At 37.2% G+C, this 26428-nt stretch overlaps 2 protein-coding genes across 5 annotated transcripts in view; one reads left to right on the plus strand and one right to left on the minus strand.

Moving 5' to 3' along the window:
* The window catches only part of col9a1b (collagen, type IX, alpha 1b), a 32601-nt gene extending 20528 nt beyond the window's left edge, over positions 1-12073 (plus strand). For 2 of the 3 annotated variants that reach the window (XM_073873600.1, XM_073873601.1), the window contains 9 exons: positions 644-719; positions 1264-1299; positions 1593-1637; positions 1776-1808; positions 2027-2173; positions 4514-4568; positions 7560-7748; positions 8066-8143; positions 11401-12073. In XM_073873600.1, the coding sequence (XP_073729701.1) occupies positions 644-719; positions 1264-1299; positions 1593-1637; positions 1776-1808; positions 2027-2173; positions 4514-4568; positions 7560-7748; positions 8066-8143; positions 11401-11606 (865 nt within the window). In that variant the 3' untranslated portion in view covers positions 11607-12073. Of the gene's footprint in view, positions 1-643; positions 720-1263; positions 1300-1592; positions 1638-1775; positions 1809-2026; positions 2174-4513; positions 4569-7559; positions 7749-8065; positions 8144-11400 lie in introns of those variants that run through there. The other variant, XR_012372266.1, reaches the window with a different exon arrangement.
* Positions 12074-13743: 1670 nt separating this feature from the next.
* Positions 13744-26428, minus strand: part of LOC129415714 (uncharacterized) — a 222285-nt gene continuing 209600 nt past the window's right edge. For both annotated transcript variants that reach the window (XM_073873599.1, XM_055169813.2), the window contains 4 exons: positions 26348-26414; positions 25938-26081; positions 20136-20213; positions 13744-18423 (listed from right to left, as the gene is read on the minus strand). In XM_073873599.1, the coding sequence (XP_073729700.1) occupies positions 18305-18423; positions 20136-20213; positions 25938-26081; positions 26348-26414 (408 nt within the window). In that variant the 3' untranslated portion in view covers positions 13744-18304. The remainder of the gene's footprint in view (positions 18424-20135; positions 20214-25937; positions 26082-26347; positions 26415-26428) is intronic.

Raw genomic sequence — 26428 nt, forward strand, 5'->3', positions numbered from 1 at the left:
CTCTTAGATGCCAGCAGACCCAAAGTTTAAAAATAACCATAATATTTTGAATTATCCTGATGTTGAAAGGGGAAGCAAGTTATATTTACTCCCACTAAACTCAGCTGCTTTTACTTATTTAGTTGGTTTGGGATGCAGTGAATTCTAGAAACCTCACTAACTTACAGCGGAAATTGTGCCTTTATATTATGCAAATGTCCTCTTTCAAGCAAGACAAAAATAATACTGAGATAGACACACTCACTGTAGGAAAGAAGAGACCATGCTGTGACCTATAGAGGAGAATAAAACCATCTCTCACTCTCTTTCTTTCTCTCTCTCTCTCTTTTCTTGAATGGGATCCCACCTCACTGTTTTCACAGGAGAGAGTCAACAGTGAAAGGAATCTCACACAAAAGTGTTTCATAAAAAAAACTTCTCTTCTCCTGTTTTCACACACACAATCATCCTACAGACAGACAGAAAGACAGACAGAATTTTTAAGAATGCATAAGTTTGTCTCTACATGCGAGATGGTGAAGGATTCATTTATGAGTCTTTCACCTCAGTTTGGAGGTCCTGCAGAGACAGAAAAGAGTAAACAAGAAGCAGAATTTTACAGTAGATGCAGAAGACAGCACTGACCGCATGTCATTGATCTTCTCAGAGGTCCTAAAGGTGATCTGGGTTTGCCAGGACTTCCTGGACCACCAGGCCTGCCCGGAGTAAAGGGGGAACGGGTAAGAACGGCTTGCTTATCAAATACATTTTGAAAAGCTTTTTGATATCTGACGCATTTACAGTGCCTCTGTGGTGGTACATGTAAATGTATGTAAAAAAAGTTGTTCATAATTACTTCAAAAGTAATATAATTATTAAGTATGTATTCAGAAAACAAAGACGACTAGACGGTGCTACATAAGCATCACTATTATGTTCAGCAGCTCAACTCTTTATAATCACTAAGCAGTTTTCATTCAATTACTCGTCTCAGCTTTTAAGACTTTGCAATTATTTGCAATTTGCTCCCACTGGTGTTTTAAAGCTTATATAGAAAAGTACAATGAAGCCAATGAAAATTAAATTGGCCCTTTAATGCTAAACGATTTCCTTAATGCATTTAAAGCAAATCAATTCATGCACCTTGAATAGATTTAAATTTGTATAAGGAGTCAAACAGTGAATGTGAGTTATTGAATAACTGGGTTGTTGTAATGAAATCTTTAAGCACATTGCTATTCTTTGAGTTAAATATCTATGGAAATGAATTTCTGAATTATACAGGGTGAAGCGGGTGATTCTGGACCAAAGGGAGAACAGGTGAGAGTCTGATTACATTATACATGAACTCACTAATAATATGCACAAATCTATAACAGACATAAGTTCTGCTGTACACTCCTACAAATAAAGTTTTTTTGACTAAATGTTTCTTTGGGAAACCAAACTGGTTCTTCTATGGCAATGCTGTGATTTTTAGTATGCATATGCTTTTAAATGTGTTTAACATTACATATCACATAGCTTTTTAAAGCACTGTATTGATTTTTGCAGTGTGCTATTAAATCCCCTAAATCAATGAGATTTTCTGCATGAATGTTTTTGATTTGTAGGGAGATCAAGGAGCAGAGGGAACATCAGGAGACAATGGAGATGTTGTAAGTAGCACAATAATACTATGCTAAAAATGTCAAGTATCAGTTCAGTATGTTTATGTGCATTCTGTTCTATTATAACCTTTAAGGATATTGTAGTAAAATTGCTGTTTATTCTCTTACTTTGTCTGTTTTGCTTAGGGTGACCCTGGCCCACCCGGTGTAAAGGGCGAAGTGAGTTTCCTTTCTTTGAAATTTATGAATTATTGACTAAGGTCTTTTTAGCGGTTATATCTGATTTCAGTCTTTTCCTTGGCTATATCCCAGTTATAGTCTAGCTTTCTTCTTAAGCCCTTAGCTAAGACAGTAAGCAAAAATCACTGTAATGATTTATTGTATTAAAGATACTAGCACTACATCCATTCACGTAGATTTCTTTGATGTACATTTAGGTCGGTAACCAAGGAGATCCAGGTAATAGAGGACCAGATGGACTCCGGGGGCAGCCTGGCATTGAAGGACCTCCTGGTAGCCCTGGACCACGTGGTGTGCAAGGGGACAGAGGATCTCCAGGACCCCGTGGCTCCCAGGGGCCAGCGGTATGATTTAAACCTTTCATGAAGTACTCGGGTTGATATTTGAAAGTTGTGAGGATATATTACACAGATTATATTAAGGGAATGTTCACACAATGATTTCAGCTGAAACAGAAAAAGTTTTTATGCAGTTTGGACGTTCGTTTACATAACAATGGCATTTTGGGGTCATGACGGCACAAACTTTTGAAGACGGGTTTCAAAGTGCAAGCTTTTAAAAAAACTATGTACAGGTGACATCATGCGCATATGTTAATTATAGGCATGCACGAGTAAAACCAAAACAACATTGGCGCTTACAGGACTGCTCAAACGTTTATTGACGCTTCTCCAACAAAGTTTAAAAAATTTTGGCACTTTACTGTATATTTCAGGATCACTAATATAACTCATTATCCTTCGAAACAAAACTGCTTGATGCTTTTGTTGATCTTGATTGTTTGTATTTATCGCTCTGTAGATGAATGTTAATGTGCGTTTAGTGTTTCTTTACAATGTAACATCGCCATCTACTGGCCTGCCACACGTAATACAGCACTTTAGTCATTTTTATGTATCCATATAAATGCAGATCTTTTTGACAGGGTTGTTGTCAGTATGTGACATTTTTATTAAAAAAACACATTGTTGTTGTGTAAATAAAGACTGTTTTGCTAACAAATGCCTTAGTCAGGGCACCTGTCCAGCAGATTTAACGCATGCTACAGTTAAATTTGGCAATAGAGGATCCTTATAATTTTAGACCAATCTCAAAATGACCATTTTAGCTAAGGTTTTAGAAAAAGTGTTTTTTAAGCAACTACAAGATCCTATGACCCCGGCGCTGTTTTAGTCATAGCACGGAGACAGTGTTGGTCAAGGTGTTAAAAGACATCTTTGTTTCACTGGATTATTTTGCTTGACCTTACCTCAGCGTTTAATATGGTGGACCATGAGATTTTAACTAACCGCTTGGGTTTGTTTAAAAGGTAATGTGCCTAAATGGTTTAAGTCTTATCTCACGGACAGATTTTTTCTGTTAGTTTTGGGGGCTGTAATTCTTCAAAATTACTACATCTTTGGGGTGTTCCACAAGGGTCAGTTTTGGCCCCAATCCTTTTCTCCCTTTACATGCTACTGTTGGGGGCTATTTTTTGGACAAATGAAGTATCATTCCATTGTTAAGCTGATTTTTTTAATCTGCATCTATTAGCTAAGACCAAAACATTTCTATCCAGTTTAGATTTAGAGAAAGCTATTACTGGTATGGTCTTTTCGCGAATGGGTTACTGTAATTCCCTTTATTTAGGAGTTGATGTTCGAGCACTTATGCATCTACAGAAAATTCTAAATGCAGCAGCAAAAATGATCAAGTCGGCAAAGAAATATGAATCTGTGACTCTGTTATTAATCTCACTAAAGTGGTTGCCAGTACGACTCAGAAAAATGTATAAGATGCACACACTTGTTTTTAAAGCCTTGTACAATTTAGTTCCTGTATATCTGTCCAGTATGGTGCTACTTTACAACATACTTTGTCAACATCTTATCTGCGCTACTCGGACAAAATATAAACATAGGGGTGACAGAGGCTTTTCTCCAGTGGAATGCTCTACCTCAATTTATTACATCTGACAAAATCTTACCCATGTTTAAAGTGATGTTAAAACAACATTTTTTAAATACAAATGGGGAGCTGTTTTATATGTGATGTGGGTGGTTATATTATTGTTATTTTCCTATGTTTTTAGTTTGTGATTGAGGAGCATTTCGGGAAACGCGGGTTGTATTAAATTGTGCTTTATAAATAAATAAAACAAACAACAAAACAAAACAAACAAACATGTAAATACTCATTAATAAGAAATAATAAGCTGACATTCAATCTAGGGTGACCATACGTGCCATTTTTTCCTGATGCGTCCTAGCTAGGATTTCGGGTGCGTCCTCCCGAAGTCGCATTTGTCGACCGCATACGTCATCGAGGTTTATTATTCCAGGTTCTTTTTCAGAAAAGCAACCGTTACATTTCATGGTAAGAAGGAAATTTGTATGTCTTTCTATGAAATAAATGTTAGTTTTATAATGTTTTTAACTGAAATGTGTGAACCTCGATGACGTATGCGGTCGACAAATGCGACTTCAGGAGGATGCATCCGAATTCCTGGCCAGGACGCGTCAGGGAAAAATGGCACGTATGATATATTTAGAAAAAATCATGATGATAAAACCAAACAATGATATTTAAAGCATTCAACAAATTTTTTTTTGAAGGGAAGATCTGAAATAAGACAAAATAATATGAAGAATAAAGTGTGTGGATTGTGTGATTTTCATTAACAATAAAGCTGTTTGTGTTGACAGGGTAAAGAACCGAGCGACCCACACATCAGACAGGTGTGCATGCGTGTGATGCAGGGTGAGTCTTCAAGCTCAGATTTCTTGATTTATCTTTGATGCTTTATGCCGAGCGTAAGAGCTCTTCAGACAGGAGAACAAATAAACACTTGACCACAAAAGTCACAATGAGATGAAAGAATAGTTTGTGTTTTGTTTGAAAGATTTCTCTTTGATTTCATCCTGACGGACAGAATCATGTTACTAACATTAGCCATCACTTCTGCCTCTTCCTCTCTTCCTCCTCCTCCGGTTCCCTCATGACTCTTTTATTCACGTTTCACTGAAAAATTCATTTTCCTTTAAGCTGATCTGCACTTTCCACTCAAAGCGTTGAGTTTTCTTCTCTAGCCCTCTTCCGCCCACCAAACCCTCCCCGAAAAATCTTAAAAGCTCAGTCGAGCATCCCGCTGCATACATTTTCAGTGAAATTCACTGTACCCGAGCTCTTGCTCATGGCTCAGGGCCTGGGATTGGATTCTTTACATCCTGAATAATCAGCCTTTGCTTTTATCTTTTCTCCCCATTGAAAAGGAAGAAATGCTCTCCTTTTATGCTCAATTTCCCATCGCAAATTGAAAATGTAAAAGAGGGGTGAGAAACATTCAAAGGGTGAATGAAGAGATTGAGCTCAAACACTTTCCAACACGCTTTTAAATGGATCTTGAAAACAGGCAAAATTATCTGCTTATTCGCAAAAATATTGGTTTTAAAGCTTTGAAATAACCTACAGTATTATATGAAACTTCATCTGTAAATCTAGTCCCAGATGAGGTCTCTGTGAATGAGATTAAATGTAGAGAAAACTTTTTCTTCAGTCTCTTGCATCTCAGATGTTTCTCCTGAGAAAAATTAGTCTCCATTAGATTTTCAGAAGAAATCTCAACAATGCTAAACAAACTGCTGAGCCAGACAGCAGACGACTCTGGGCCAAAGTCAGCAGCTCCGGTGCGGATCTGGTGCACATCTTGCCAGGCGTCGTCTGTTGTCTGGCAAACAAAAGTTTATTATTAAAGGGCGTGTTGCAGGGTACATTTTTCAACGAATTTGTGCAATTTGCTTGTTGATAATAAACATTTAAACTGTTATCCATTGTATTTTATGTTGTTGGGTATCACAAAACGGAATATAATACGAAAAAATACAGTGGTTTGCAATGATTCTCCTTTCCCCAACAACGCACTGCATTACGCCACGTTGGGGAGAGAATTTATCAAACCCGCCTTGAGACAGATAGATAGATAAATAGATAGATAGATAGGTAGCTCAACCCATTCGGCAGGTCCAACCATTTCGAGGATTTATAAAAATACGGGGATCAGTGAGCGGTCCCTCCCCAAATGGCATAGCCTGTCGTCCTTTGATGTAAAAAGCCGCCGAACGCCTTTTTATTACAGTATGTATGCAGCTGCTGACCGCTGCTTCTGCGTATATATAAAATGATCGTGTGATTTGTTATGATCGCATAAACAATATAACAAAGCATCATTTTATATCACAACACAATATATTTTAGATATTATTTGATAGACTATTAATTGTGGATTAAGGGTGTTTAAAAATCTCTAGGCTGGTGGTCAGGACATGAATGGATCAAATCAGCAGATTTGCGAAGTTTTATTTATCTCCACATCATAAATAATAATAAGCATGACTTTGCAGTAACCACATTATATATTTCCTACTATGTATATATGATTTCCATATTATATACGTAAGTATTAAACACCAATAAATGTCTAATTTATCTCTATGGCTCTGGCTGAGGCTTTCTCCACTTCTCCCCAACGTGACATCATCGCCGAATTGCGTAAAACGTTAATACCAAAAACGTAAAAAAATTGAACTTTAAGAATGATCTTTTAAAAATGATATACATATCTTGAGTGATTTATGTACCCATTAATCGACAGTGGTGGTTAACCTGCAACACGTCCTTTAAAGATTTCAATCTGAATAAAAATATTTCTCATCAAATCAATATTTCACCCAAATCTAGATTACATTTACTTTAATTTGATTTATTTATTTATAGAGGGACCATGTACAATTTTTAACATAATGTTTCCATTTCATGCATTGCAGCGGATTTAGTTAAAAGCTAATTTTCACCAGCAGTAAATCTACATTTATTTTACAACTCAAAACTCTTAACTTTTCAAAGCAGTTTTACTTTAATTCTCCTTTACATTTATTTATATAGAACATTTAAATACATCTTGAGGTTGACCAAAGATTAAATGTCAAATCTCCTGATCTATGAGATAGCAACAACTGAACAATAACATTTTCCTTTGGGATAAATAGAAGACCTTACACGACACATTAAATGTTTTTAACAAGATAAGATATGGGAAAGTTTTAACTTGGCACACTGTCAGAAAAAATGGTCAAATAAAGTAAAGCTTTGCACCTATAAGAGTTCATATTAGTACTTCAGGCGTCCAAGGTACCAAATGTATACATATCTGTACTTTAATTGTATATTAGGACCTTCTTAAAGGGTAATGGCCCAGTGACAGCATTTCTTATTCTAACAACATATTACAATTGTGATTTAGGATTAGCACCAGTTATGCAATGGATTGATCATAAAATACCAATAAATGTACACCTGTTTATCTGTAATCTATAATAATGCACCATTATGCACCACAAACAGCCTACAGATGCATTAATGAACAATATAACTTGTAATTAATCATATTATCCAGTCATTGAATATAAAAAATAACTACTAAAATGATCATTATTTTATTTTTAAATCCCTTAAAAAGAAGTGAATAAATTATAAAAAGACGAAGATGAAAAAGAAACATTACCCTGAAGGAGGCGCTGTAACCTCATCTCAGAGACTCAAGTCAATGCACACAGAAGTCAGTCAGCAGCGGTGGGCAACTCCAATTAGAGAATACAACTGAGAAATCAATGGACAAAATGAAGTCGAAATGAGCTGTGCTAATGGCAGGAGACAATTCACACTCATTAGCACATCGCATCTTTGTCTTTTCAGAGCAGCTGGCCCAGTTGGCCGCAAGTCTGAGAAGACCAGAGTCCGGTGCGGCCGGACTGCCGGGCAAACCCGGACCCCCCGGACCTCCGGGAACCCCGGGTGACAGCGGCTTCCCTGGGCACGCTGGTGCAAGAGGACTTCCAGGACTCAAAGGACCTCCGGGACCCCTGGGTATCAAGGGGCCGAAAGGTAAGTTGTCGGACGTGCTTAATGTGCTCTCACTGAGTTATGTGTTACTACTAACCTGTCAGACTTTAGGATGTAAACAACATTCACATAAACCAATCACTTTCTAACATCTTTATGGTGTTGTATGCTAAAATTAAAATGGCTTTTTGATGGCTGCTAATTGTTTGCTACTGTAATTCAGTTATGAGAAATGTTTAATCATTTGGGTAAAATGTCTTTTACACATCTGGGAAATAAACAGAAATGTTGGTTTTGTGAGCTTGTTTTAAAATTCTGGTAAATGAACAGTGATGACAGTATTTGTGTGTGTGTTTTAGGTGAGATGGGAGACAGAGGAGACAGGGGACCCACAGTTCGGGGACCCAAAGGCACACCAGGCCCTCCAGGTCTACCCGGTGAGACTTCATATCTTCTGTTGATTCTTGTCAAAAAATATCACTTCACAATGAGCTTATATCTTCCTCCCAATTCCACCTTGTTGTTCTAATGCATAAATGAAGGTGCTATTAATGAATATTGTCTGCAAACCAATTTATTCTGAAAGAACTCAATTGAAATATCATGCCAGAGTTATATTTAGCACGGTTGCAGTAATAGACTTTTGAAAGCAATAAAATGAAGCCGTCAAATGTCTGATGAATTGAATGTATAGAGACTTTCAATTTTATTTATGTGTCACTGTCACTTACTGTCAATCAAATGAACCTGTATAAATGAGATTTCTTACTTGGCCATTTTCTCAGTGGCTTAATCGCAAAGGACAGACGAATCTTGGCTTTCTCCAATGCTACCATTAAACTTTATGAGGCGGTTTCCCGGACAGGGCTTATCCAAGTCCAAAACTTAAATGCATGTTTGAGCTGCTTTCATTTAAAGACGTCTTTTCCTGGCATATCTTAACATATATCAGGGCCATTGTTTTATCTTAACCCTGGAGAACCAATCAGGAGCTTGCTCTAGTAGTGACGTGATGAAAGGAAGCAAGCGGAGCCACAGAAGCCCCTCCCATGACGTGAATTTCCGTGTAAATGTCTCGATGACTAGAATTTCACATGCGAATGAAGCGAGTAAACTCAAAATGTTCAAGCGGCAAACTAGACACGGTAGACGCAAATTTGATGCCTCAAATGCGGCTGGTGTGAACCCACAGGTGATGCACACTTGTAAGGGTGGTTTCCTGGACACGGCTTATCCTAGTCTCAGATGAAAATGCATGTTTGAGACAGGCCCGGTACTAGGCTTGCTAGACTGGGGGGGCAGTCAGGATTTTTGGGTGGGCAGCCATTTCTCGACTAAAATGATCCATACACTAAAATTATGGATGTTTGAATCCAATATTATTTTGCATATGTCTTATAATAAAAGGCCATTTATATGTCCTTTTGCACGTTCAAATTTTAAAAGTAGATCCGATTAGATTTATAATGATTTATAATGTTATAATGATTACACTTAATGTAGTTTTACACATTAAGTCACAGTTAAGGAAATCACGCAAGCAGGTGATATAAATGCAAAGCTGTACATATAGCTATATTTTATTAATGTGTACACTCCATTTAATCTATTATTTCACTTATAGATAAATTAAAGCCATTCTTATACCTACCCTACTCAATATATGCCTTTTTTCTAAATAAACACTTGTTAGGCACTTTATTTCCACTTCTCAAACATTTTCTTCATTTAAAATAATGCATTTTCAATATGATATGTGATAAGCTATATTTTCATTAATTCCTGACCCTATCATACATGCAGCTGCAACAACCTCAGATATCACAACAAAAAACAACGCTTTAAAAAATATTTTTTGAAACATGAAAGCAGTTTGACATGCATGACAAATTCGTCAAAGGTTATCCTGTTTGCCTATAACAGCACCAGACAAAAGCACAAGCCCTAAAATACTGTAAGTGTGATTTGCGACGAGACCAAAGATAAATCACACTGCTTTTTTCATAACACAGCAAATTAGATATTATAATACAACGCAACATTATAAAATACAACGTTTTACCTTACGATGACCTTGCGGAGTGACAGTTCCTTGAGAAGTTTTTCTCAAACGCGAGCTGAATGAGCTGATGAATAACGATGACAAAACCACTAAAATGTGATTTTAAAACTGCACGCGATGCTCAGCTGTTACAATACTGTATATTTACTGTATAACCATCTTATATCATTTATATCTACTATATAGTATGCCACAACCAAACTACTATTCTAATTTTAATAAACAGAACTATGTCTAAAACAAACACATGAAATGCTGCTGGAGACTTGCCATTGGTTGTTGTATTTAAATGAATAAATAATGAGGTGAGTCTAAGAAAGGATAAGGGGCTGTTTTGGGCATGTTTTACTATAAAAAAGTTTCATTTTAATATGTTTTGTGTTACTACGTTTATGTAATACTAAATTGCATTGTTTCTGAAATATATTTTAAAGATGCGTTTTTTTTTTTAGTTACCGTCATAGAGAACAGTAGTACTTTTCCTGTGAGTTAAATACTGCTGAAAAGACCTTTAAGACTATTATGAGCTAATCAGATGATAGTGGGCAGGAGCCGTAAACACTAGTGTTTGCCAACAGAAGATGTTTTTTGTTTAAAGAGACTTTTTTGGTTGGTTGGACATTTTTTTGGGGGGCAGAAGGAAAATCTGGGGGGGCAATGCCCCTCCAAGCCCCCCTGTAGACCCGGCCCTGGTTTGAGATGTCATTTAAAAGCATCTTGCACTGACATATCTTAACATACATCAGCGGCATTGTTTTGTCTCAAGATGCACACCAGTAAGGTTTTTTGTAAGGTTTGTTTGTAAAAACTACTTAAATATCCCAATCAGGCGTAGTCCTTGATTAATATAAACCCTGTTCATCATTTTCTCACCCTCATGTTGTTGCAAACCTGTATAAATTTCTTTGTTCTGATAACCACAAGGTATGATGAGCCCCCAAAACTTCCATAGTATTCTTTTTTCCTACTATGGCAATGAATGGGGCTCATGATTGGTTTGGTTACAAACATTTCTCAAAATATTTATACAGGTGTGTAACATAATGAGAGTTAGTAAATGATGACAGAATTTTCATTTTTGGGTGAACTAACCATACTGAAAAATACAGCTAAGACCAGCATAAGCTGGTGAGCTGGTTTTAGCTGGTCTCCCAGCTTGGTTTTAGCTGGTTTTGCTGGTGTAGCAAGCTGGTCTAGCTGTGTTTTGGACACTTTTTAAGCTGGTCTAGCTGGACTTAGCTGGTCAGGCTGGAAGGCCAGCTGGCCCACCAGCATGACCAGCTTTGTCAGGCTGGGAGGACCAGCATAAACCAGCTAGTGCCACCTTAAACCAGCTAAAACCAGCTACCATCTTATGCTGGTCTTAGCTGGATTTTTCAGTAGGGAACACTTTAAGTTAACTCTACGCTGGGTTGTTACCCATGGTTGGGTCAAATATGGATATTTTCTAGGTTAATTTAATACAACGGTTGGATTTGTCCATATTTGACCAAACCATGAGCTGAAACAACCCAGCAGTTTCTCCACTGACCAAACAAGTTCAAGTTTTTCCATGTCAAAATAAAGTCAAAACAATTGATTTGATGATTTGGAGTTAGCGTAAAAAATGACCGACCTGTTTCCATCTCGCAGGTGAACCTGGAATACCGGGATACGGTCAGGATGGACGTGATGGCGAGCGAGGACCACCCGGAATCCCGGGACAGCCTGGCGTTCCCGGTCCTCCTGGTCCAGCTGGTCAACCGGGTTACTGCGACCCTTCAGCCTGTAATCTGAGCGCAGGTGCCGCCCATCAATCTCTCAAAGACTCTAACATGAAGGGCCCGGGAGGAAACTAAATCCGTACTACTGGGACATCAGGATCAGGTGGATCCAGACAGTGACAGCTCTGTGAGGAGCACAAAACATTTCCATCACCCTCACAGAAACATTCATAGTGGTGGTGGTGAACTCAGACCGGGGGTCTTTATCATCTCTATGTAGCTAATGCAGTGTGCCAAAGATAAATCTGGGTATTAGCAAAAAACTGATGGGGTCCTCATGTAAAGGAATTACAAAGAGAGCAAATATTGTAAATGATTTGATTGTTGTTTTATAAGAAGTTCATTTCCCTGCTGAAGAAAAGTGATGGAAAGGTGGAATATTGTGAGGGAAACACAAAAAACATTTGAGAAAATGCAGATACACATTTCATATTTCTATTTATTTTACATACTTCAAAGGAAATGAAATTTGTACAGAGATTAAATAAATGTGAATGTTTTATATGACCTTAAAATAAAAACTAGGCCTCAAACATTCAAAGTAATGTGGATTTATTGTTCAGACCAACTTTCTCTGACTTATTTCTGAATGATAGACCAGGACAGATCGGCTCTTTCAGCGTAGACGTTAATTGAGTCACGCTGGCAAACAAAAATCTATTTAATTACCAGATTATATTTACACCAGTCTTATAAAAACATCATAATCTTAAATACAGACTAGATAATGGTGGAGCATGAAGTGAATGAATATTTATTAAAATAAATTATTTAAATGTTCATTTATAAATAGACATTTAGCCCCTGAATATGCAGTGGCCCTAAAACGTTTTCAGATACTTTAGCCACACATAATGTAAGTATATGAATACCATAGTAAATGTTTTAAACAAGCAAGCACAACCGTGTGAACATGAGGTCAACAGACTATATTACAGTTTTTAACCAGTTGGTTAGAAATCATCACAAAATGCATAAGAACCCTGCAACAAATGACTTTCATTTGTCTTGTTTTCAGTAGAAATATATAAAAATTCTTAACTCAAGATGCATTTTCTTGAAGAGCAAAATGACTTAAGAAAATAAGTCTAGTTATTAGACAAAAAATATACAATTGAAGTGAATTTGTGCACAAAACAAGCAACAAAATGCCAATGGGGTAAGAATTTTTTTCAAAAAAAAAATTCTTGAAATAAGTGTTTAAGAAAAAGTTAGAAAGTTAGAAAAAGAAAAACTTATTTCAAGATTTTTTGCTTGTTTTAAGCAGAAATTCTCTTCATTTTTTTTGTCTAAAAACTACTTATTTTCATTTTGCTCATCAAGAAAATGAGTTAAGAATTTTAAGCTATGTGTACCATAAAAAACAAGAAAGTCATTTTTTTGCAGTGTAACCTTTGCAGATGCCACATGAGTTGATCCTTACTTGTGCAATGCAAACATTAAATGTGACAGAAGTGTCTGAATACTTTCCCAAGCCACTGTTTATGTTTATACACCTCATGCGCTCAACAAGAACAAATAACAATATCAGTGTAATGCTGAAAGTCTGTTAAAATACAAAGCAAAACATTTAATGCATCAACAATATTGCAAATCTTCGTAGAGGACATAATTAACTGTAATGATTATTGATATGGAAACATGGCATTGAGCCCAGATCACACAACTATGAGAATCACACTATAAGATCAACTGAAACTGATAAAAACTCTTGAGGCAGCAAATATTGAACAGGACATCAGAAAACATAAATGTCATATCTTTCTAAAGAAGTGAAAGTGTGTTACATATATAGGGTAATAATAACACAGTCATTTTAATTGCAATAGACAGATGCATTTATAAAGCAAATATGTACACTGTTAAACTACATATGATATACTTCAGGCAACATTTGGGGTTTGTCACACTGGCAGAAGCCTCTCAAAAACCTTCAGGTGTATTTCCTTATAATTGGGTTACTGGAGGGTCTGTTGAGTGTTTAAGGTACTGTGAGTTTGCAGAAGACCGGAAACGATGCCTAGATGTTCTTCAGGGGTTCTGCCAATGTGATTTTACATACAGTAGTGTGTTGACCTCATTTGACCTTGATAATCTGGTTACACAAATCAAAAAATGAACAACTAAGCCTATAAGGCCAAAAAAGGTAAAAGGTAAAACGTATGTATACTGTATTTGATCAAACTGATCTCACCACAATGAATTTTTAAAAAAAAATGAGAACAGAACCAGGATACACTCTTTAAAATGTTTGGGTCAAACAGGGACAAAGCCAGCCGTTTAAATTAGAAAATGTTTAGATTTGACCCAACAATGGTTTACAACATCTCAGCATTTTAGGTTGAAACAACCCAGCATAGGCTAAATTACAACCCAACGGGTCAGGTTTGTCACTTTTTGACCCAATACGAGTGTTTGTGATGCAGGTAGATGAATTAATGTTACCTTTCAAGTAAGTCCACAGTTTAAAGCCCTTGAGAAAAATATTGAGAAATATCCACACATCAATGCTACACGAGTATCCATGATACTGTATGTCGTCATTTAAAGAGTTTTGATATCTTTACATTTTAAACATCTGCAGTTAACTTAAAAGATTTAATTTACGACAATAAAGATACATTTAGCATAAACAATGCCTCTAAATGACAATACATGTCCGAACGTTAAGAATAACAATACTATTAAACAAACATGAATGGGAAACAAAAATTGAAATCGTGACTGCTGTCTCTAAAGGGGATTGCACACCGGCCGCGCAGCTCAGCGCCGCGTCGAATCGCGTTGAGGACAACTCGGAGGTATTGTAAACCGGAAGTGCACATTAAATAGCGCGAGCTTCGTCAGATAGCGTCTACTTCAAAATGCAAAATATACGTTAGCAGCCAATGTTAATCCTTAATGATGTTATTTAATGTTAAACTATGTGAGTGGCGCTATGTGGCGCGACAGGGATTTGAGCAACTTCCTAAGTCACAGCTGGGCGGCGCGGACAGGCAGTTTACATCTGCTATTAAGATGCACTTTGGTCGATCGGATCACAAATGGACAAGAGAGACACATTCACGTTTACACCCGTTTTTTTAACATCTTTTGTCCTAATTACTTAGGGGGTGGTCTGTGGTCGGTAAAACTCAAGCGGGGGAAATGATGGGTTTAAGTCGGCGTGCACTATTATTATGTCAGTGTCCTCTGCTTGCGCTTTTAGTAAACATGCTGAACCGTGTTTTTAATGTGTATATAGAGCCCTTCAAGGTTTGTAAACATTGAATGACTATCGGGTGCGCGCGCAGCATGGAGTCAAACTGTTCATACCATCCAGGCTTTATAATTGAATCTAATGAAAAATGATGACTTACCTCAAATGAAGTGAGCACTACAAACACAAGCCTCTTTGATATTTGCATTGTCCCAGTCTGCACGTTAATTGCTTGCAGCCGCAGATGTTGTATTTTTTTTGTTTTTGAGATTCTGCATGAATTGCAAAAACTTAACGGAAGACCTGGTGTGATTTTCACAGCCCACGACGTAAGTAGGCATTTTTGACGATACCGAATAATACGCAACTCAATCTGCTGTAATGACTTTTCTGACCCCGACATGCGCGGTGGGAACCGCTTGTGACGTGAACCGTGAAGGGGTTTATACTGTAAGAGCTTTCTCTGATTTTTCAGAGCAATTGATAAAATAAGCTCGCGCAACTTTCACACACTTGCAAAATGAAACAAAGATGAAAGAGGCGGCGAGCATCCGCTTCAGTTTTATCAATGAACGCTTAAAGATCGCGTGAACACTGTGGGTTCGAGCTAAAAGTCAGGGCCGCTGTAAAACATTGTGCTCGGTTTATCACACTTTAGATGAATAGGAAGAGTTTTGTGAGCGTCTACACCACAAAATTAATCTGGTCGAATCCATTTTCGAGTACCTTTGAATGTGGTCGATAGCTCAAAACTTTCACACCCATTTTACACCTGTATTTAGCATCGTCCACTTGTGATCCCATTGATTAAAACACATCTTATATCCAGGTGTAAACAGCCTATGAGATGCTTACTGGGATCTCTTCGGGTATCCTATATATGATCACTATATATGAATCAATCTTTCAACTCTCACCAGAGGTTTACAGTGTCTAGTATATTATGCATAAAGATAAAAATCTATATATGATACACGAATAAAAATAAAATATAAATAAAAGCACAATAATGGAACAAGGAAAATAAAAGCAAAAATTAAAAGAATTAAAGAACAAATAAATGTAAATAAAGTAAAGGAAAGGAAGGAGGGAGGGCAAAATACACCTAAAAAGATGTCAGGGAAAATAAAGCCTTATAAAAAAAAGAAGATGACAACAACAAACAAGAAAGAAATCAGTACTGTATGTGTCGTGCACATCATAACATAACATAACAGTCATTAAATGAGTAAAGTCAAAAGGCTCCCTGGTATCTCTAGATCATTATTTTAAAGATATCCTTTAAACCGGCGCTTTACAGAAAAATAAAATAAATTCAATCAAACACACAACGCTCTGTAAAACTACAAAGAAATAAAGATCTGCTGTACAAAAGAAATCTGGTCTTAAGACACCTGCTGTCTGCACTTTATGGAAAATGCTGGATTACTTGAACTCATAGTTGGGTCAAATATGGACATTTTCTTCAACAGTTGTCCCAATTTTACTCAATCACGGGTTAAACAGCCCAGCATCTTTTAGTGTGTGTGTAATGTAAACAAGTATACAATTATTTAATGCTTTCTCTTGCTAAATTGTGAATATGACATTGTTGAATGAATCGTATAAAAATCTCAAATATTCAAGTAACACAGAAGGACATCACTTGTACAAAGCAAAAGAACTCAGAGATAAATATACAGAAATGCACTTCACACTGTTTTTTTCTTTGGATAAACAAAATATACATACAACACCAATATGAAGGTGTTTTAAAGATTGAAAAAAAAAAAAACATTTATTTCCCTGTAAACAATTAAAGCTTATTTCATTCATTAGCAGTTTTCATGGTAGGCCAACACAGCGAGATCACCAAAATCTTTCCCTGTTGTGTTTGGTCAAACATTCCCATTTACATGTGGTTTGCATTTATTTTTATTAGGCTTTCATTTTTGGTTAAAATGTTTTAAGCCTAAATGGATCAGTCATTTATACTGAATGATCCATTATACATTTATTTTTAGTGTGAGGTAATGAACATATCAGGCCCTATCCAGTCCCTTCAGAAAAACGCTATTATGCGATTGCATAATTTAACGCACAATCAGCCAAAGTGTGCATATATATGCGGGGGCCGCATTTTTTCAAATAAGCTGCACTTTCACAGCATAAATGTGCACAAAATATGTGGGGCTTGCATGATTTCATAATCCCTGCAAAAAGTTGAAAAATGGTGCATTTACTTCACACAGGCGCACCCATGTCCCCTGTTGCCATGGGAACGTTATAAAGTGACGTGATTATGTGACGTGAACATCATTGAAAAGCTGCAAACAGTTTTTGCAAGTTCCCACAATTTCATAGCATAAAATTGCATAAATATCTCGCATATTCCATCACATAAAAAAAACGTGCTGCAAGATCAAGGATTTTTGCCCGCAACAATCACAAAAAACTCAGCGCTTTTCTGGAAGGACTGCCTACCTTACACCCAGCGCAATGTGATGGCAGGCAAATGTTTTTGCTAGTTTCAGACCGATGCAGTTCATATTTTTCACATCCAGCGCCACGTTTTTTAAAGAGCAAATGCACTTGCACCCATCTTTTATTTTGCCTATGGCGTGCTGGTCTGAAAACGCGGTGTGTTCAGGCGCATTGTTATTTTGAGGCAACTAAAAACGATTGCACCACGATTTACCAACTAAAATCTGGTCTAGCGCAGTATTTTTTTATTTAAAGAGTGTGTTAGTAATATGTGCTAGGTGGGTGCACAAATGCATACACTGCATAATACACAAACAGGGACGGCACACAAACATGCCAAATATTAAAAAATTAAAAGATTATTATTGTGTACATAAAGATAAAAATGCATACATGTCATAAATGATAGTCTTTGCGTGTATCAGAATGAAGTCATGACGTATGCAATTTCTAATTGGTTTGTTGAATACTTTTGGACCATGCATCTGGCACGCCGACCGTTTTTCTGTCGTTAAACTAGCAAAAGTGGATTCAGACTTAAATAGGGCCCAATAATTCATTCCCTTCATTTCTTTTTCCACAGGGCTGGAGAAAGACTTCCTAAACGATTGTCTAATTAAATATTCATGAGATAAATTTGTATGCAAGGTTATGTTTGCGTTATTTACATTCAATTAATATTTGTTAACAGATTCATTATCTATTTTAGATTGCAAAGTGCCGTCACAATTTAATTTAATTTTAAACTACATTTCACGACAGTCTGAAGAAAATTAACAAATGTAAATATAACTCCACCTGCGCTCGCTCTGGTCGGACCTCTTTAGATAAATCTGTCTGTTTTGAGTTTGATTTCAACTTTCATACCCACAAAGCATCAAAAAATGAATCAATGCTGAATGCATTTGGTCACAAATATGGGAAATGAAAGCGTGAAATAAAGATAAATGAATGTTCAGCATATTCTGCGGGCTTTCACACACACACAACAGGTGATGTTCAATAAAAAGTTGGTTGTGTCTTTTCTCTTAGCCGGGATGCTGTACTTGTTTGCACAAGAATTAAATGCTGAGTTTGAGGTTTGTGTACATAAGCTGGTCCATTAGGACATCTATCCCTCCCGTCTACCATGAGGAAAAGGGTGAAGGCAGTCGCTGGGATTACATTTCCCCTGTGGACCGTGGGGTCCTGCGGGACCAGGAGGCCCCTGGATGCCCATTCCAGGAAGACCTGTAGAGAAATAAAGTACAGGGAAATCTCAAGACAATGTGAGTGCACAAGAAAACATTATGTACACTGTGATAACAGTGCACCGTTAAATAATAATGGACCAACTGTTCAAGTCTTTTTTATGGTTGCATTTGAAGACCAATACGCCAAGTACTTTGTGCCGCTGCAAAAAAGAGGCACTCATTACAACAATCCCATATTAATTAGTTTGGTTGAGAGCCATTATCTGCCCGTGCTTTTGAAAGGAAAACATTAAAGCAACAACTCAAATAATTGCAGCTATCTGTGAGGTGCAGATTTCGAGTGTGAAAAGTCCATCAGGAAGGGGTTTTTACAGGCACTGGTTGACCAGCTGGCCATGGACGAAACAATGCAATTGAATTATTGTTTTATATGATAGACTGTTGTCTGTCTATTTGTACAATATTCACATTCAATGTTAAAATGACATTTATTTTTATCAATTATTTTAAAGGGCACCTATTATGCCCATTTTAATAATGTGTTATATACACTCACCTAAAGGATTATTAGGAACACCATACTAATACTGTGTTTGACCCCCTTTCGCATTTTTGCCTTAATTCTACATGGCATTGATTCAACAAGGTGCTGAAAGCATTCTTTAGAAATGTTGGCCCATATTGAGAGGATAGCATCTTGCTGTTGATGGAGATTTGTGGGATGCACATTCAGGGCACGAAGCTCCCGTCCCACCACATCCCAAAGATGCTCTATTGGGTTGAGATCTGGTGACTGTGGGGGCTATTTTAGTACTGTGAACTTATTATCATGTTCAAGAAACCAATTTGAAATGATTTGTGATATGATGCATTATCCTGCTGGAAGTAGCCATCAGAGAATGGGTACATGGTGGTCATAAAGAGATGGACATGGTCAGAAACAATGCTCAGGTAGGCCGTGGCATTTAAACAATGTCCAATTTGCACTAAGGGGCCTAAAGTGTGCCAAGAAAACATCCCCCCCACCATTACACCACCACTAGCAGCCTGCACAGTGATAACAAGGCATGTTGGATCCATGTTCTCATTCTGTTTACGCCAAATTCTGACTTTACCATCTGAATGTCTCAACAGAAATCGAGACTCAATAGACCAGGCAACATTTTTCCAGTCTTCAACTGTTCAATTTTGGTGAGCTTGTGCAAATTGTAGCCTCTTTTTCCTATTTGTATATTCAACAACAAACTTACAGTATTTACAGTAAAATACATATAGTGCATTTTTACATGACAAGGTATTTAGGCTTTACATATTACTGTATATAAAAATGATGGGTAATTATTCATCTAGTGTTGAGTTGAAAAGAGAGAAACCCCCTGCTGGGTTGTATTTTAACCCAGTCTAGATTGTTTTAACCCAAAATTCAACAATATGTTAAAACAACATAACAGGTTGGGTTCTTTCCTTTTTGGCCCAATGCTTTCTTCATGATTTGCTTGGGGATCCATTGCAAAACTTCTATACATTTTTGTTAAAGTGCAAAAAAAGTTAAAAGTGCACAATTATAAAAAAGTGCAAAATTTAAAAAAAAATCACAATTATATTGTCTACACAATTTATTTCAAACATTTCAATACTCCTTCAAATGAAAATATTTTTAAGATCATGAGAAACCTTTCAGTTTTCAGTAGTAGTTTATATAAAAACCTGGAATATTTGTTGAATTGTTCATCAGTGACAATTTTGTACCTGGTGGGCCAGCTGGTCCCTGTGGTCCTGGAATGCCCAACCCCATCTGACCCCGTTCCCCTTTCTGTCCTCGATACCCTGCAGGGATTAAAAACACCCAAAGTCAGACATATTTCTTCAGCAAGCAGGGAACATTAACTTTGGATGGAGTTGATACTCATGTGATTATTTGTTTTTGAACAGGAACTACACTATTAAAATCATTCTTACTACAGGACATTAAAGGTGCTGTAAGCGATGAAATGCATTTAATGATTTCCACCAGAAATCCACTGTAATATTTCAGGACACTTATTTCAACTATATTTTTCAAGCAATACCAACTTTTCCTGCAAGCCATGCCATAAAATTCCCTTACAACACCTTTACAACAACTTCACCAAATTATCCAGTTTCAGATTCAGATGTGCAGTTCAGACTCTGCTGTTCCAGAAAGCAATATTTTGTTAGAAAGAGATCTGCTATATGACACAACAAGCCTCAGATCTTTTAGATTTTACAGTTTTCTGAACCCTTTAGAAGTAATGACAAATTCATCGATCGACCTTTGAAAACAAAGTTTCTGGAGCACTGCAGATGCTGACAGTGCATGTCACAATCAGCGGGCAGACAAATGCACAAACAAAAAGTCATTAGCTGACACCGGCGTTTTAGCATTGTTCACACACTCTGTTAGACAACAATCTCAGGATTATTTTCATAATGACATGCAGAAAAAAGCCTCTGTTTAAAACACACACACACACACACACACACATTAGTAATACTGTATGTTTCCTCAAGGCAGACTAGCCTGAAATAAATTTCCGATGAAAAAATACCCAAGATTTGGACTAAAGAAGCCAGATAATGCAAAATGTTTCTATCATACAACACAAATAACACAAATGATCAGTGCTGATTTACATGAGCAACTCACACAAACATACACAACTACTGTCACTGACTAACAGACCAAAGTGTATCCATCACCTTAATATGCATTCATTCAATGCAATGGCATTCAACAGAAAGACGGCACTCTACCTGCACCATCATATCATGATTTCCTGCAGCCGCTCACAATACTGCACACTTCAAAACAACTCTGACAGGATGAGCTGCATTACAATACTTGCAAATCTGCAAGTTTTCCTTTTGCTGACATCTTACATTTAAAATCTCTTATTCAAACTTGGAGGGAAACAATGTTTACATTCAAAAGATTACATTTTGCATTTTCACATGATTTAAAGATTTGCTCATATCAACCATTAGCACATTTAGAGCAGGGCCGTGCACAGACATTTTGAGGGGCAGTGGTCCAAACCAAAAAGGGGGCACGGGGGGTACAATTTATATGGTTTTAACAATATGATATGTTATAGATTAGTATCAAATAATATAAGTGATTATAATGGAAAATAGACTTTATAACAAGATTTAGAGTGTGACAAATTTAGAGCCAGATTTACCAACAGCTTGTGCCAACGCAAACCATTCATTTGCCGTTAAATAACGACTGTTGGGATTTACTAATGACGCACGGTGGATAATTAACGCTGAAAAGATGCGGTCTAGTTATTATTGCATATGCATTTCTATGAGCTTTCCTTTCAGACGCAAAATTTATAAGGAGGAGATTATTTAAAGGGGCGATGGCATGGAAATCAGACTTTCCATGTTTAAGTGCTATGATTGGGTCCCCAGTGCTTTTATCAACCTAGAAAATGTGAAAAAGATAAACCCAGTAACTTAGTTTTGGTAAACCATTCTCTGCAAGCACAAGAAATTTGGCTCTCCTTATGTTTTCATAAGGAGCTCTTACTATAATACTGCCCCTTCATCTGCACTACCCAATCACAGCACTGCCATTTAGTGCAGAAAAAAGGACAGAGAGAGAAAATAATTGACAGCAAAATTGAGTTTCAAATGCCATCATTGTGATTAGTGGTTGCACTTCATCCGCTCATTTGCATTTAAAAGGACACACCTAAAACGGCACATTTTTGCACACACTTACAAAGTGGCAATTTTAACATGCTATAATAAATTATCTATATGGTATTTTGAGCTAAAACTTCACATATGTGCTCTGGGGACACCAAAGATTTATTTGACATCTTAAAAAAGTCTTGTGCCATGGCCCCTTTAAACTCGATTTATTAATGTTTGGGCGTGTGATATTACTGGTCAATATTTAATGCAGAAAAAGCACCATTTTGCACTTGAAATCGCTGCAATGTATGTTCTGTATAATTAAGGGTGTGGCCACTTGAGTGACAGGTGAACTGCCACTGCTGTCACTAGAGTCGAGCTAGGTGGACGTGGTTTCAGCAACCAGCCAACTCAGCTTCACCTACGTCCCGCCTCTTACCTTATTTTTGGATATCTGCGAGTGATGCGTGGTGACCTATGGCCAAGATGGCGACGGTAGGCACTGCCTACTATTTGCTTCAAAAACAATCTTCAGAAACTTATGGGAGATGTCACGTCCATCTTTTTTTTTACAGTTTATGTGTTTTTACAGTTTAGTAGATCACCTGCACCTCATCAGCTCTGCTTATTTGCGACCCTGGGGTGCATTTCCCGAACAACGACGTAACGCGTTGCATAGTTGGAAAAACGTACTACCTTGTCACGACTGTTTCCTGAAAGCATAGTAACATTGTCGAACATTCGTTGTTTGAACCATGTTGGTTTAACAACATAGTTGATGATGTCACGTGAGAGGTGAAGTACTAATTAATCTGTTCAGATCGATTTAATGTCAGATTGTTGCTGTAAATAACATATATTGCATCGGAAGACTGATTTTGTTATCGTGATTTATTTTTCTGTTGTTTATTTTCAAGATATTCAATTCATGCGCAAGTTCCCTCTTACGTTACTCTTCCCAGGGATTCCCCAGGGTCTTAAAACTCGTAGGACTGCGCACATGCGCAGTTTTCAAATGCAGCGCATTAATTCTGTTTACAAACTTAAAGACGTAAAATAACATTTTAATATATTTAGAATGATGGATATAGAATGCACTACATGTTTTTTGCTTATTTTGTTCAAAAGCATGATTAATGTAAGTCTACATAATGATAATAACACAACCCTATATCACGCAAATACGTGACTATTTCACGTATGGACCAACGTGAAAATGTCACGTTTTGCCACGTTTGAACGTGAGAATGTCACGCTTTTCTGTTTGTGTCACTGTCAAGTATTGGTTACTCAACTTTTTTGTCCTATTTTCAAACCATTGTCGCTTTGGTTTAGGGTTAGATTTGGTGCTTGCGTTATATGTCACTTTAAGTATTTGTCACTTTAAGTATTGGTTTATAAAAAAAAAGATATAAGACTTATTCTTTTATATTTTCTAAACTTTAACCAATTGTCGCCTGATGTTGGGGTTAGAGTTTGTTTAGGTAAGGATGTCATTTTATGTAAATCTAACCCTTAACCGAAGCGACAATGGTGAGAAATTGGGACAAAGAAGTTGAGTAGCCAGGACGTGTGGGTGACACAGGCAGAGAACGTGACATGCTCACGTTCAAACCCGGCAGAACGTGACATTTTCACGTTGGTCCATACGTGAAATAGTCACGTATTTGCGTGATATTGGGTTGAATAACAAGGAATGATGCTTCTAACGACAGGTAAAGAGCTGTTGTTCAAACCACACAAGTTTGCGATGCAGCTTACGAATGTTTGTTTGAACTATGTTTTCGGGAAACACCAAATCCTTGAACTTTGTCAGTAACTACGAAACTTACGACAGTAGTTGGCTAACAATGCTTTCAAGAAACGCACCCCTGAACAAATTTTCGCTGCTCTTAGTAGATTGTATTGGTCATTATGGAAATGAGCTGTTGTGCCTGTGTTATTTAATTAGCACTTTTTAAGTAAATAACCCACATATATTACCATTCCCATTGGCACTTTTGGAATTGCGCTCTAACGCTAATTTAACGTCCCATCTAGCGTTAAGTAAATTTGGCTCTTAATCTTTAAAAATGTTCAGTTGAGATTATAAAATCATTGCTTGTCATGAAACTACATTATTTAAAGTGCTGATGAAGATATGTTCTTGACATGCAGGGACAACACACAGGAAAATACATTTTAGTTTCAGCTTTAGGAGGATTTAGATACATTTTAATGAAATAAAGTTAGAGGATTTTATCACCATAGAAAACAGCATCAAATGAAAAATCATGTTGCAAAGGGATTAAACATGAAACATTATCTTAACAAATTGTGTTATATGAAAGCACAACAGATTATACTTAAGCTCAATGAAACATAAGTAGGTTTAGATGGCATGACGCACTGCACAAACAATGCATTTGTCATTTTAAGAAACTCTTTAAGATGAAAAAACATACATACATTTACATTAACATAAAAATAAAAGATGCAAAATGGCATCATCAGTATGACAAAAAAGCAAACAGCATTTCAATGTATAACACCAGCATTAAGTGTTGCGTTCATTCGCTTTCACGTCACAAGAGAAATAACACAGCCGTGAATATTTACATCGCCCTTTCTCATTTAGTTTGCATGAAAACTGACCCCAAATGAAATTAGCATAAATGTGTGGCTGAGATATTTTTTTCAAAAGCTATTAGTTTTAGCACATAACGTGAAAAAAAACGTGGCCAAATTGATGATTCCAGAGGAGGAGAGACTCGGTGGAGGATGACAAGGAATAATGAGAAAATATTACCCGCAAACTTCCTCCTGCCTGTGCCGAGGTGGAAGTCAACATCTGACAAATAAAAAAAACTGATGAATTTCTGATTTACCAGGAGAAAAAAAGACTCCTTATGATTTCCTCCTCATGCCTGATCTGTAAAATCTACAGCAATCTCCAGGCACAACCCACAAAAAAGTGCCACACAAAAAATAAAAATAAAATAGTAATATCAAGTGTCAATCAAAGCTTCATCTGCTGTTATAAATGTTGGGCACCAACAAAATGACAGATATGCATAGAGTATGTATCAAACACAATCAAAGACACATTATCATACAAGGTACAGTATATAGTCTTGTATCTTATCAAGGGTTCAGGGTCCTCAGGAACTCAGACAGAAGGATAAATCTGAACCGGGATTATTGATGAGAGAGACTGGAGAAGCAGTGAGATAGTTGCCTGCCTGCCTTTGATGAATGATCAGAATTCCTTTATTTTCTCATGTTTTTTTATTTATTTATTTGCAGGCCTTAATCCAACAAAGTGAGATATTGCCAGGCCTTTTCTTCCATCTGCACACTTCTTCTTTTATCTTTGTGCTCTCATAAGCCCGTCCAGTGTGATATTACGCTCTCCGATTCTGGTTTGGTTTTCCATCCGTCTTCATAAGTCTCGCCCGGCTCGCGGCACCATATGCCACTTTGTCGAGCAGCTACAGTACCCGGCTTTTCTTCCTAGCTAGCCTGTGAATCCCTAACACCCAAATTTCACATTCGACAATTGGTGAACTTCACCTTCCTGTTTCATTTCCAGCTTCTGTAAACTGTAAATTTCTAGTAAATTTATAAACCGACAAAGCCATGTGACCTCAACCCGCTCGGTTCAGCGCTACTCAAACTATTTGAGTTGCGGCTGACGCAGTATATATTCACAAAAGATGCACATGAATAAAGAGATACTCTGCTTTTCCGCCCTCTTTCTATTTTACCAGGGAAAAAACTGGATAGACAGACAGTATAAGCTTTTCAGAGTTATAAAAATGAAAGTCACGATCTTGAACGGAGACCATCGGTGGAGCAGAATAAAGAGATCCATAGAGGTTTAGTCTTTTTGGATTTGGCTCCTACCTTGATGGCCTGGGGGACCTGGCTCTCCGGGAGGTCCAGGGGAGCCATCATTACCGGGCGGCCCGGGGGGGCCCGGTCGACCCTGAGCTGCTAATATAGATGCCGGTGTTTTCTGCAGCGGGGAGGAGCTCTCTGAAAACCTCTCTGAAAGAAAATTAGCAAACAGAATCTGGATTATACTTACTGTATGATATCAGTACATTTCATTTACACTCACATAAAGGATTATTAGGAACACCATACTTATACTGTGTTTGACCCCCTTTCACCTTCAGAACTGCTTTAATTCTATGTGGCATTGATTCAACAAGGTGCACACACACACACACACACACACACACACACACACACACACACAGAGGTAAAACACTCCAGTACTCAATAAGGTGACACGGCGGCTGCAGATGTACCTTCAAACACGCGCAATACTTCATTTCGGATGAAGGCTTTAATTTCCTCCAAGGCAGCTGTATCGCTCTGCGAGAAAAGGA

Source organism: Misgurnus anguillicaudatus, chromosome 11 (genome assembly GCF_027580225.2).
Source record: "Misgurnus anguillicaudatus chromosome 11, ASM2758022v2, whole genome shotgun sequence".
In the NCBI taxonomy this organism is placed as follows: Eukaryota; Metazoa; Chordata; class Actinopteri; order Cypriniformes; family Cobitidae; genus Misgurnus; species Misgurnus anguillicaudatus.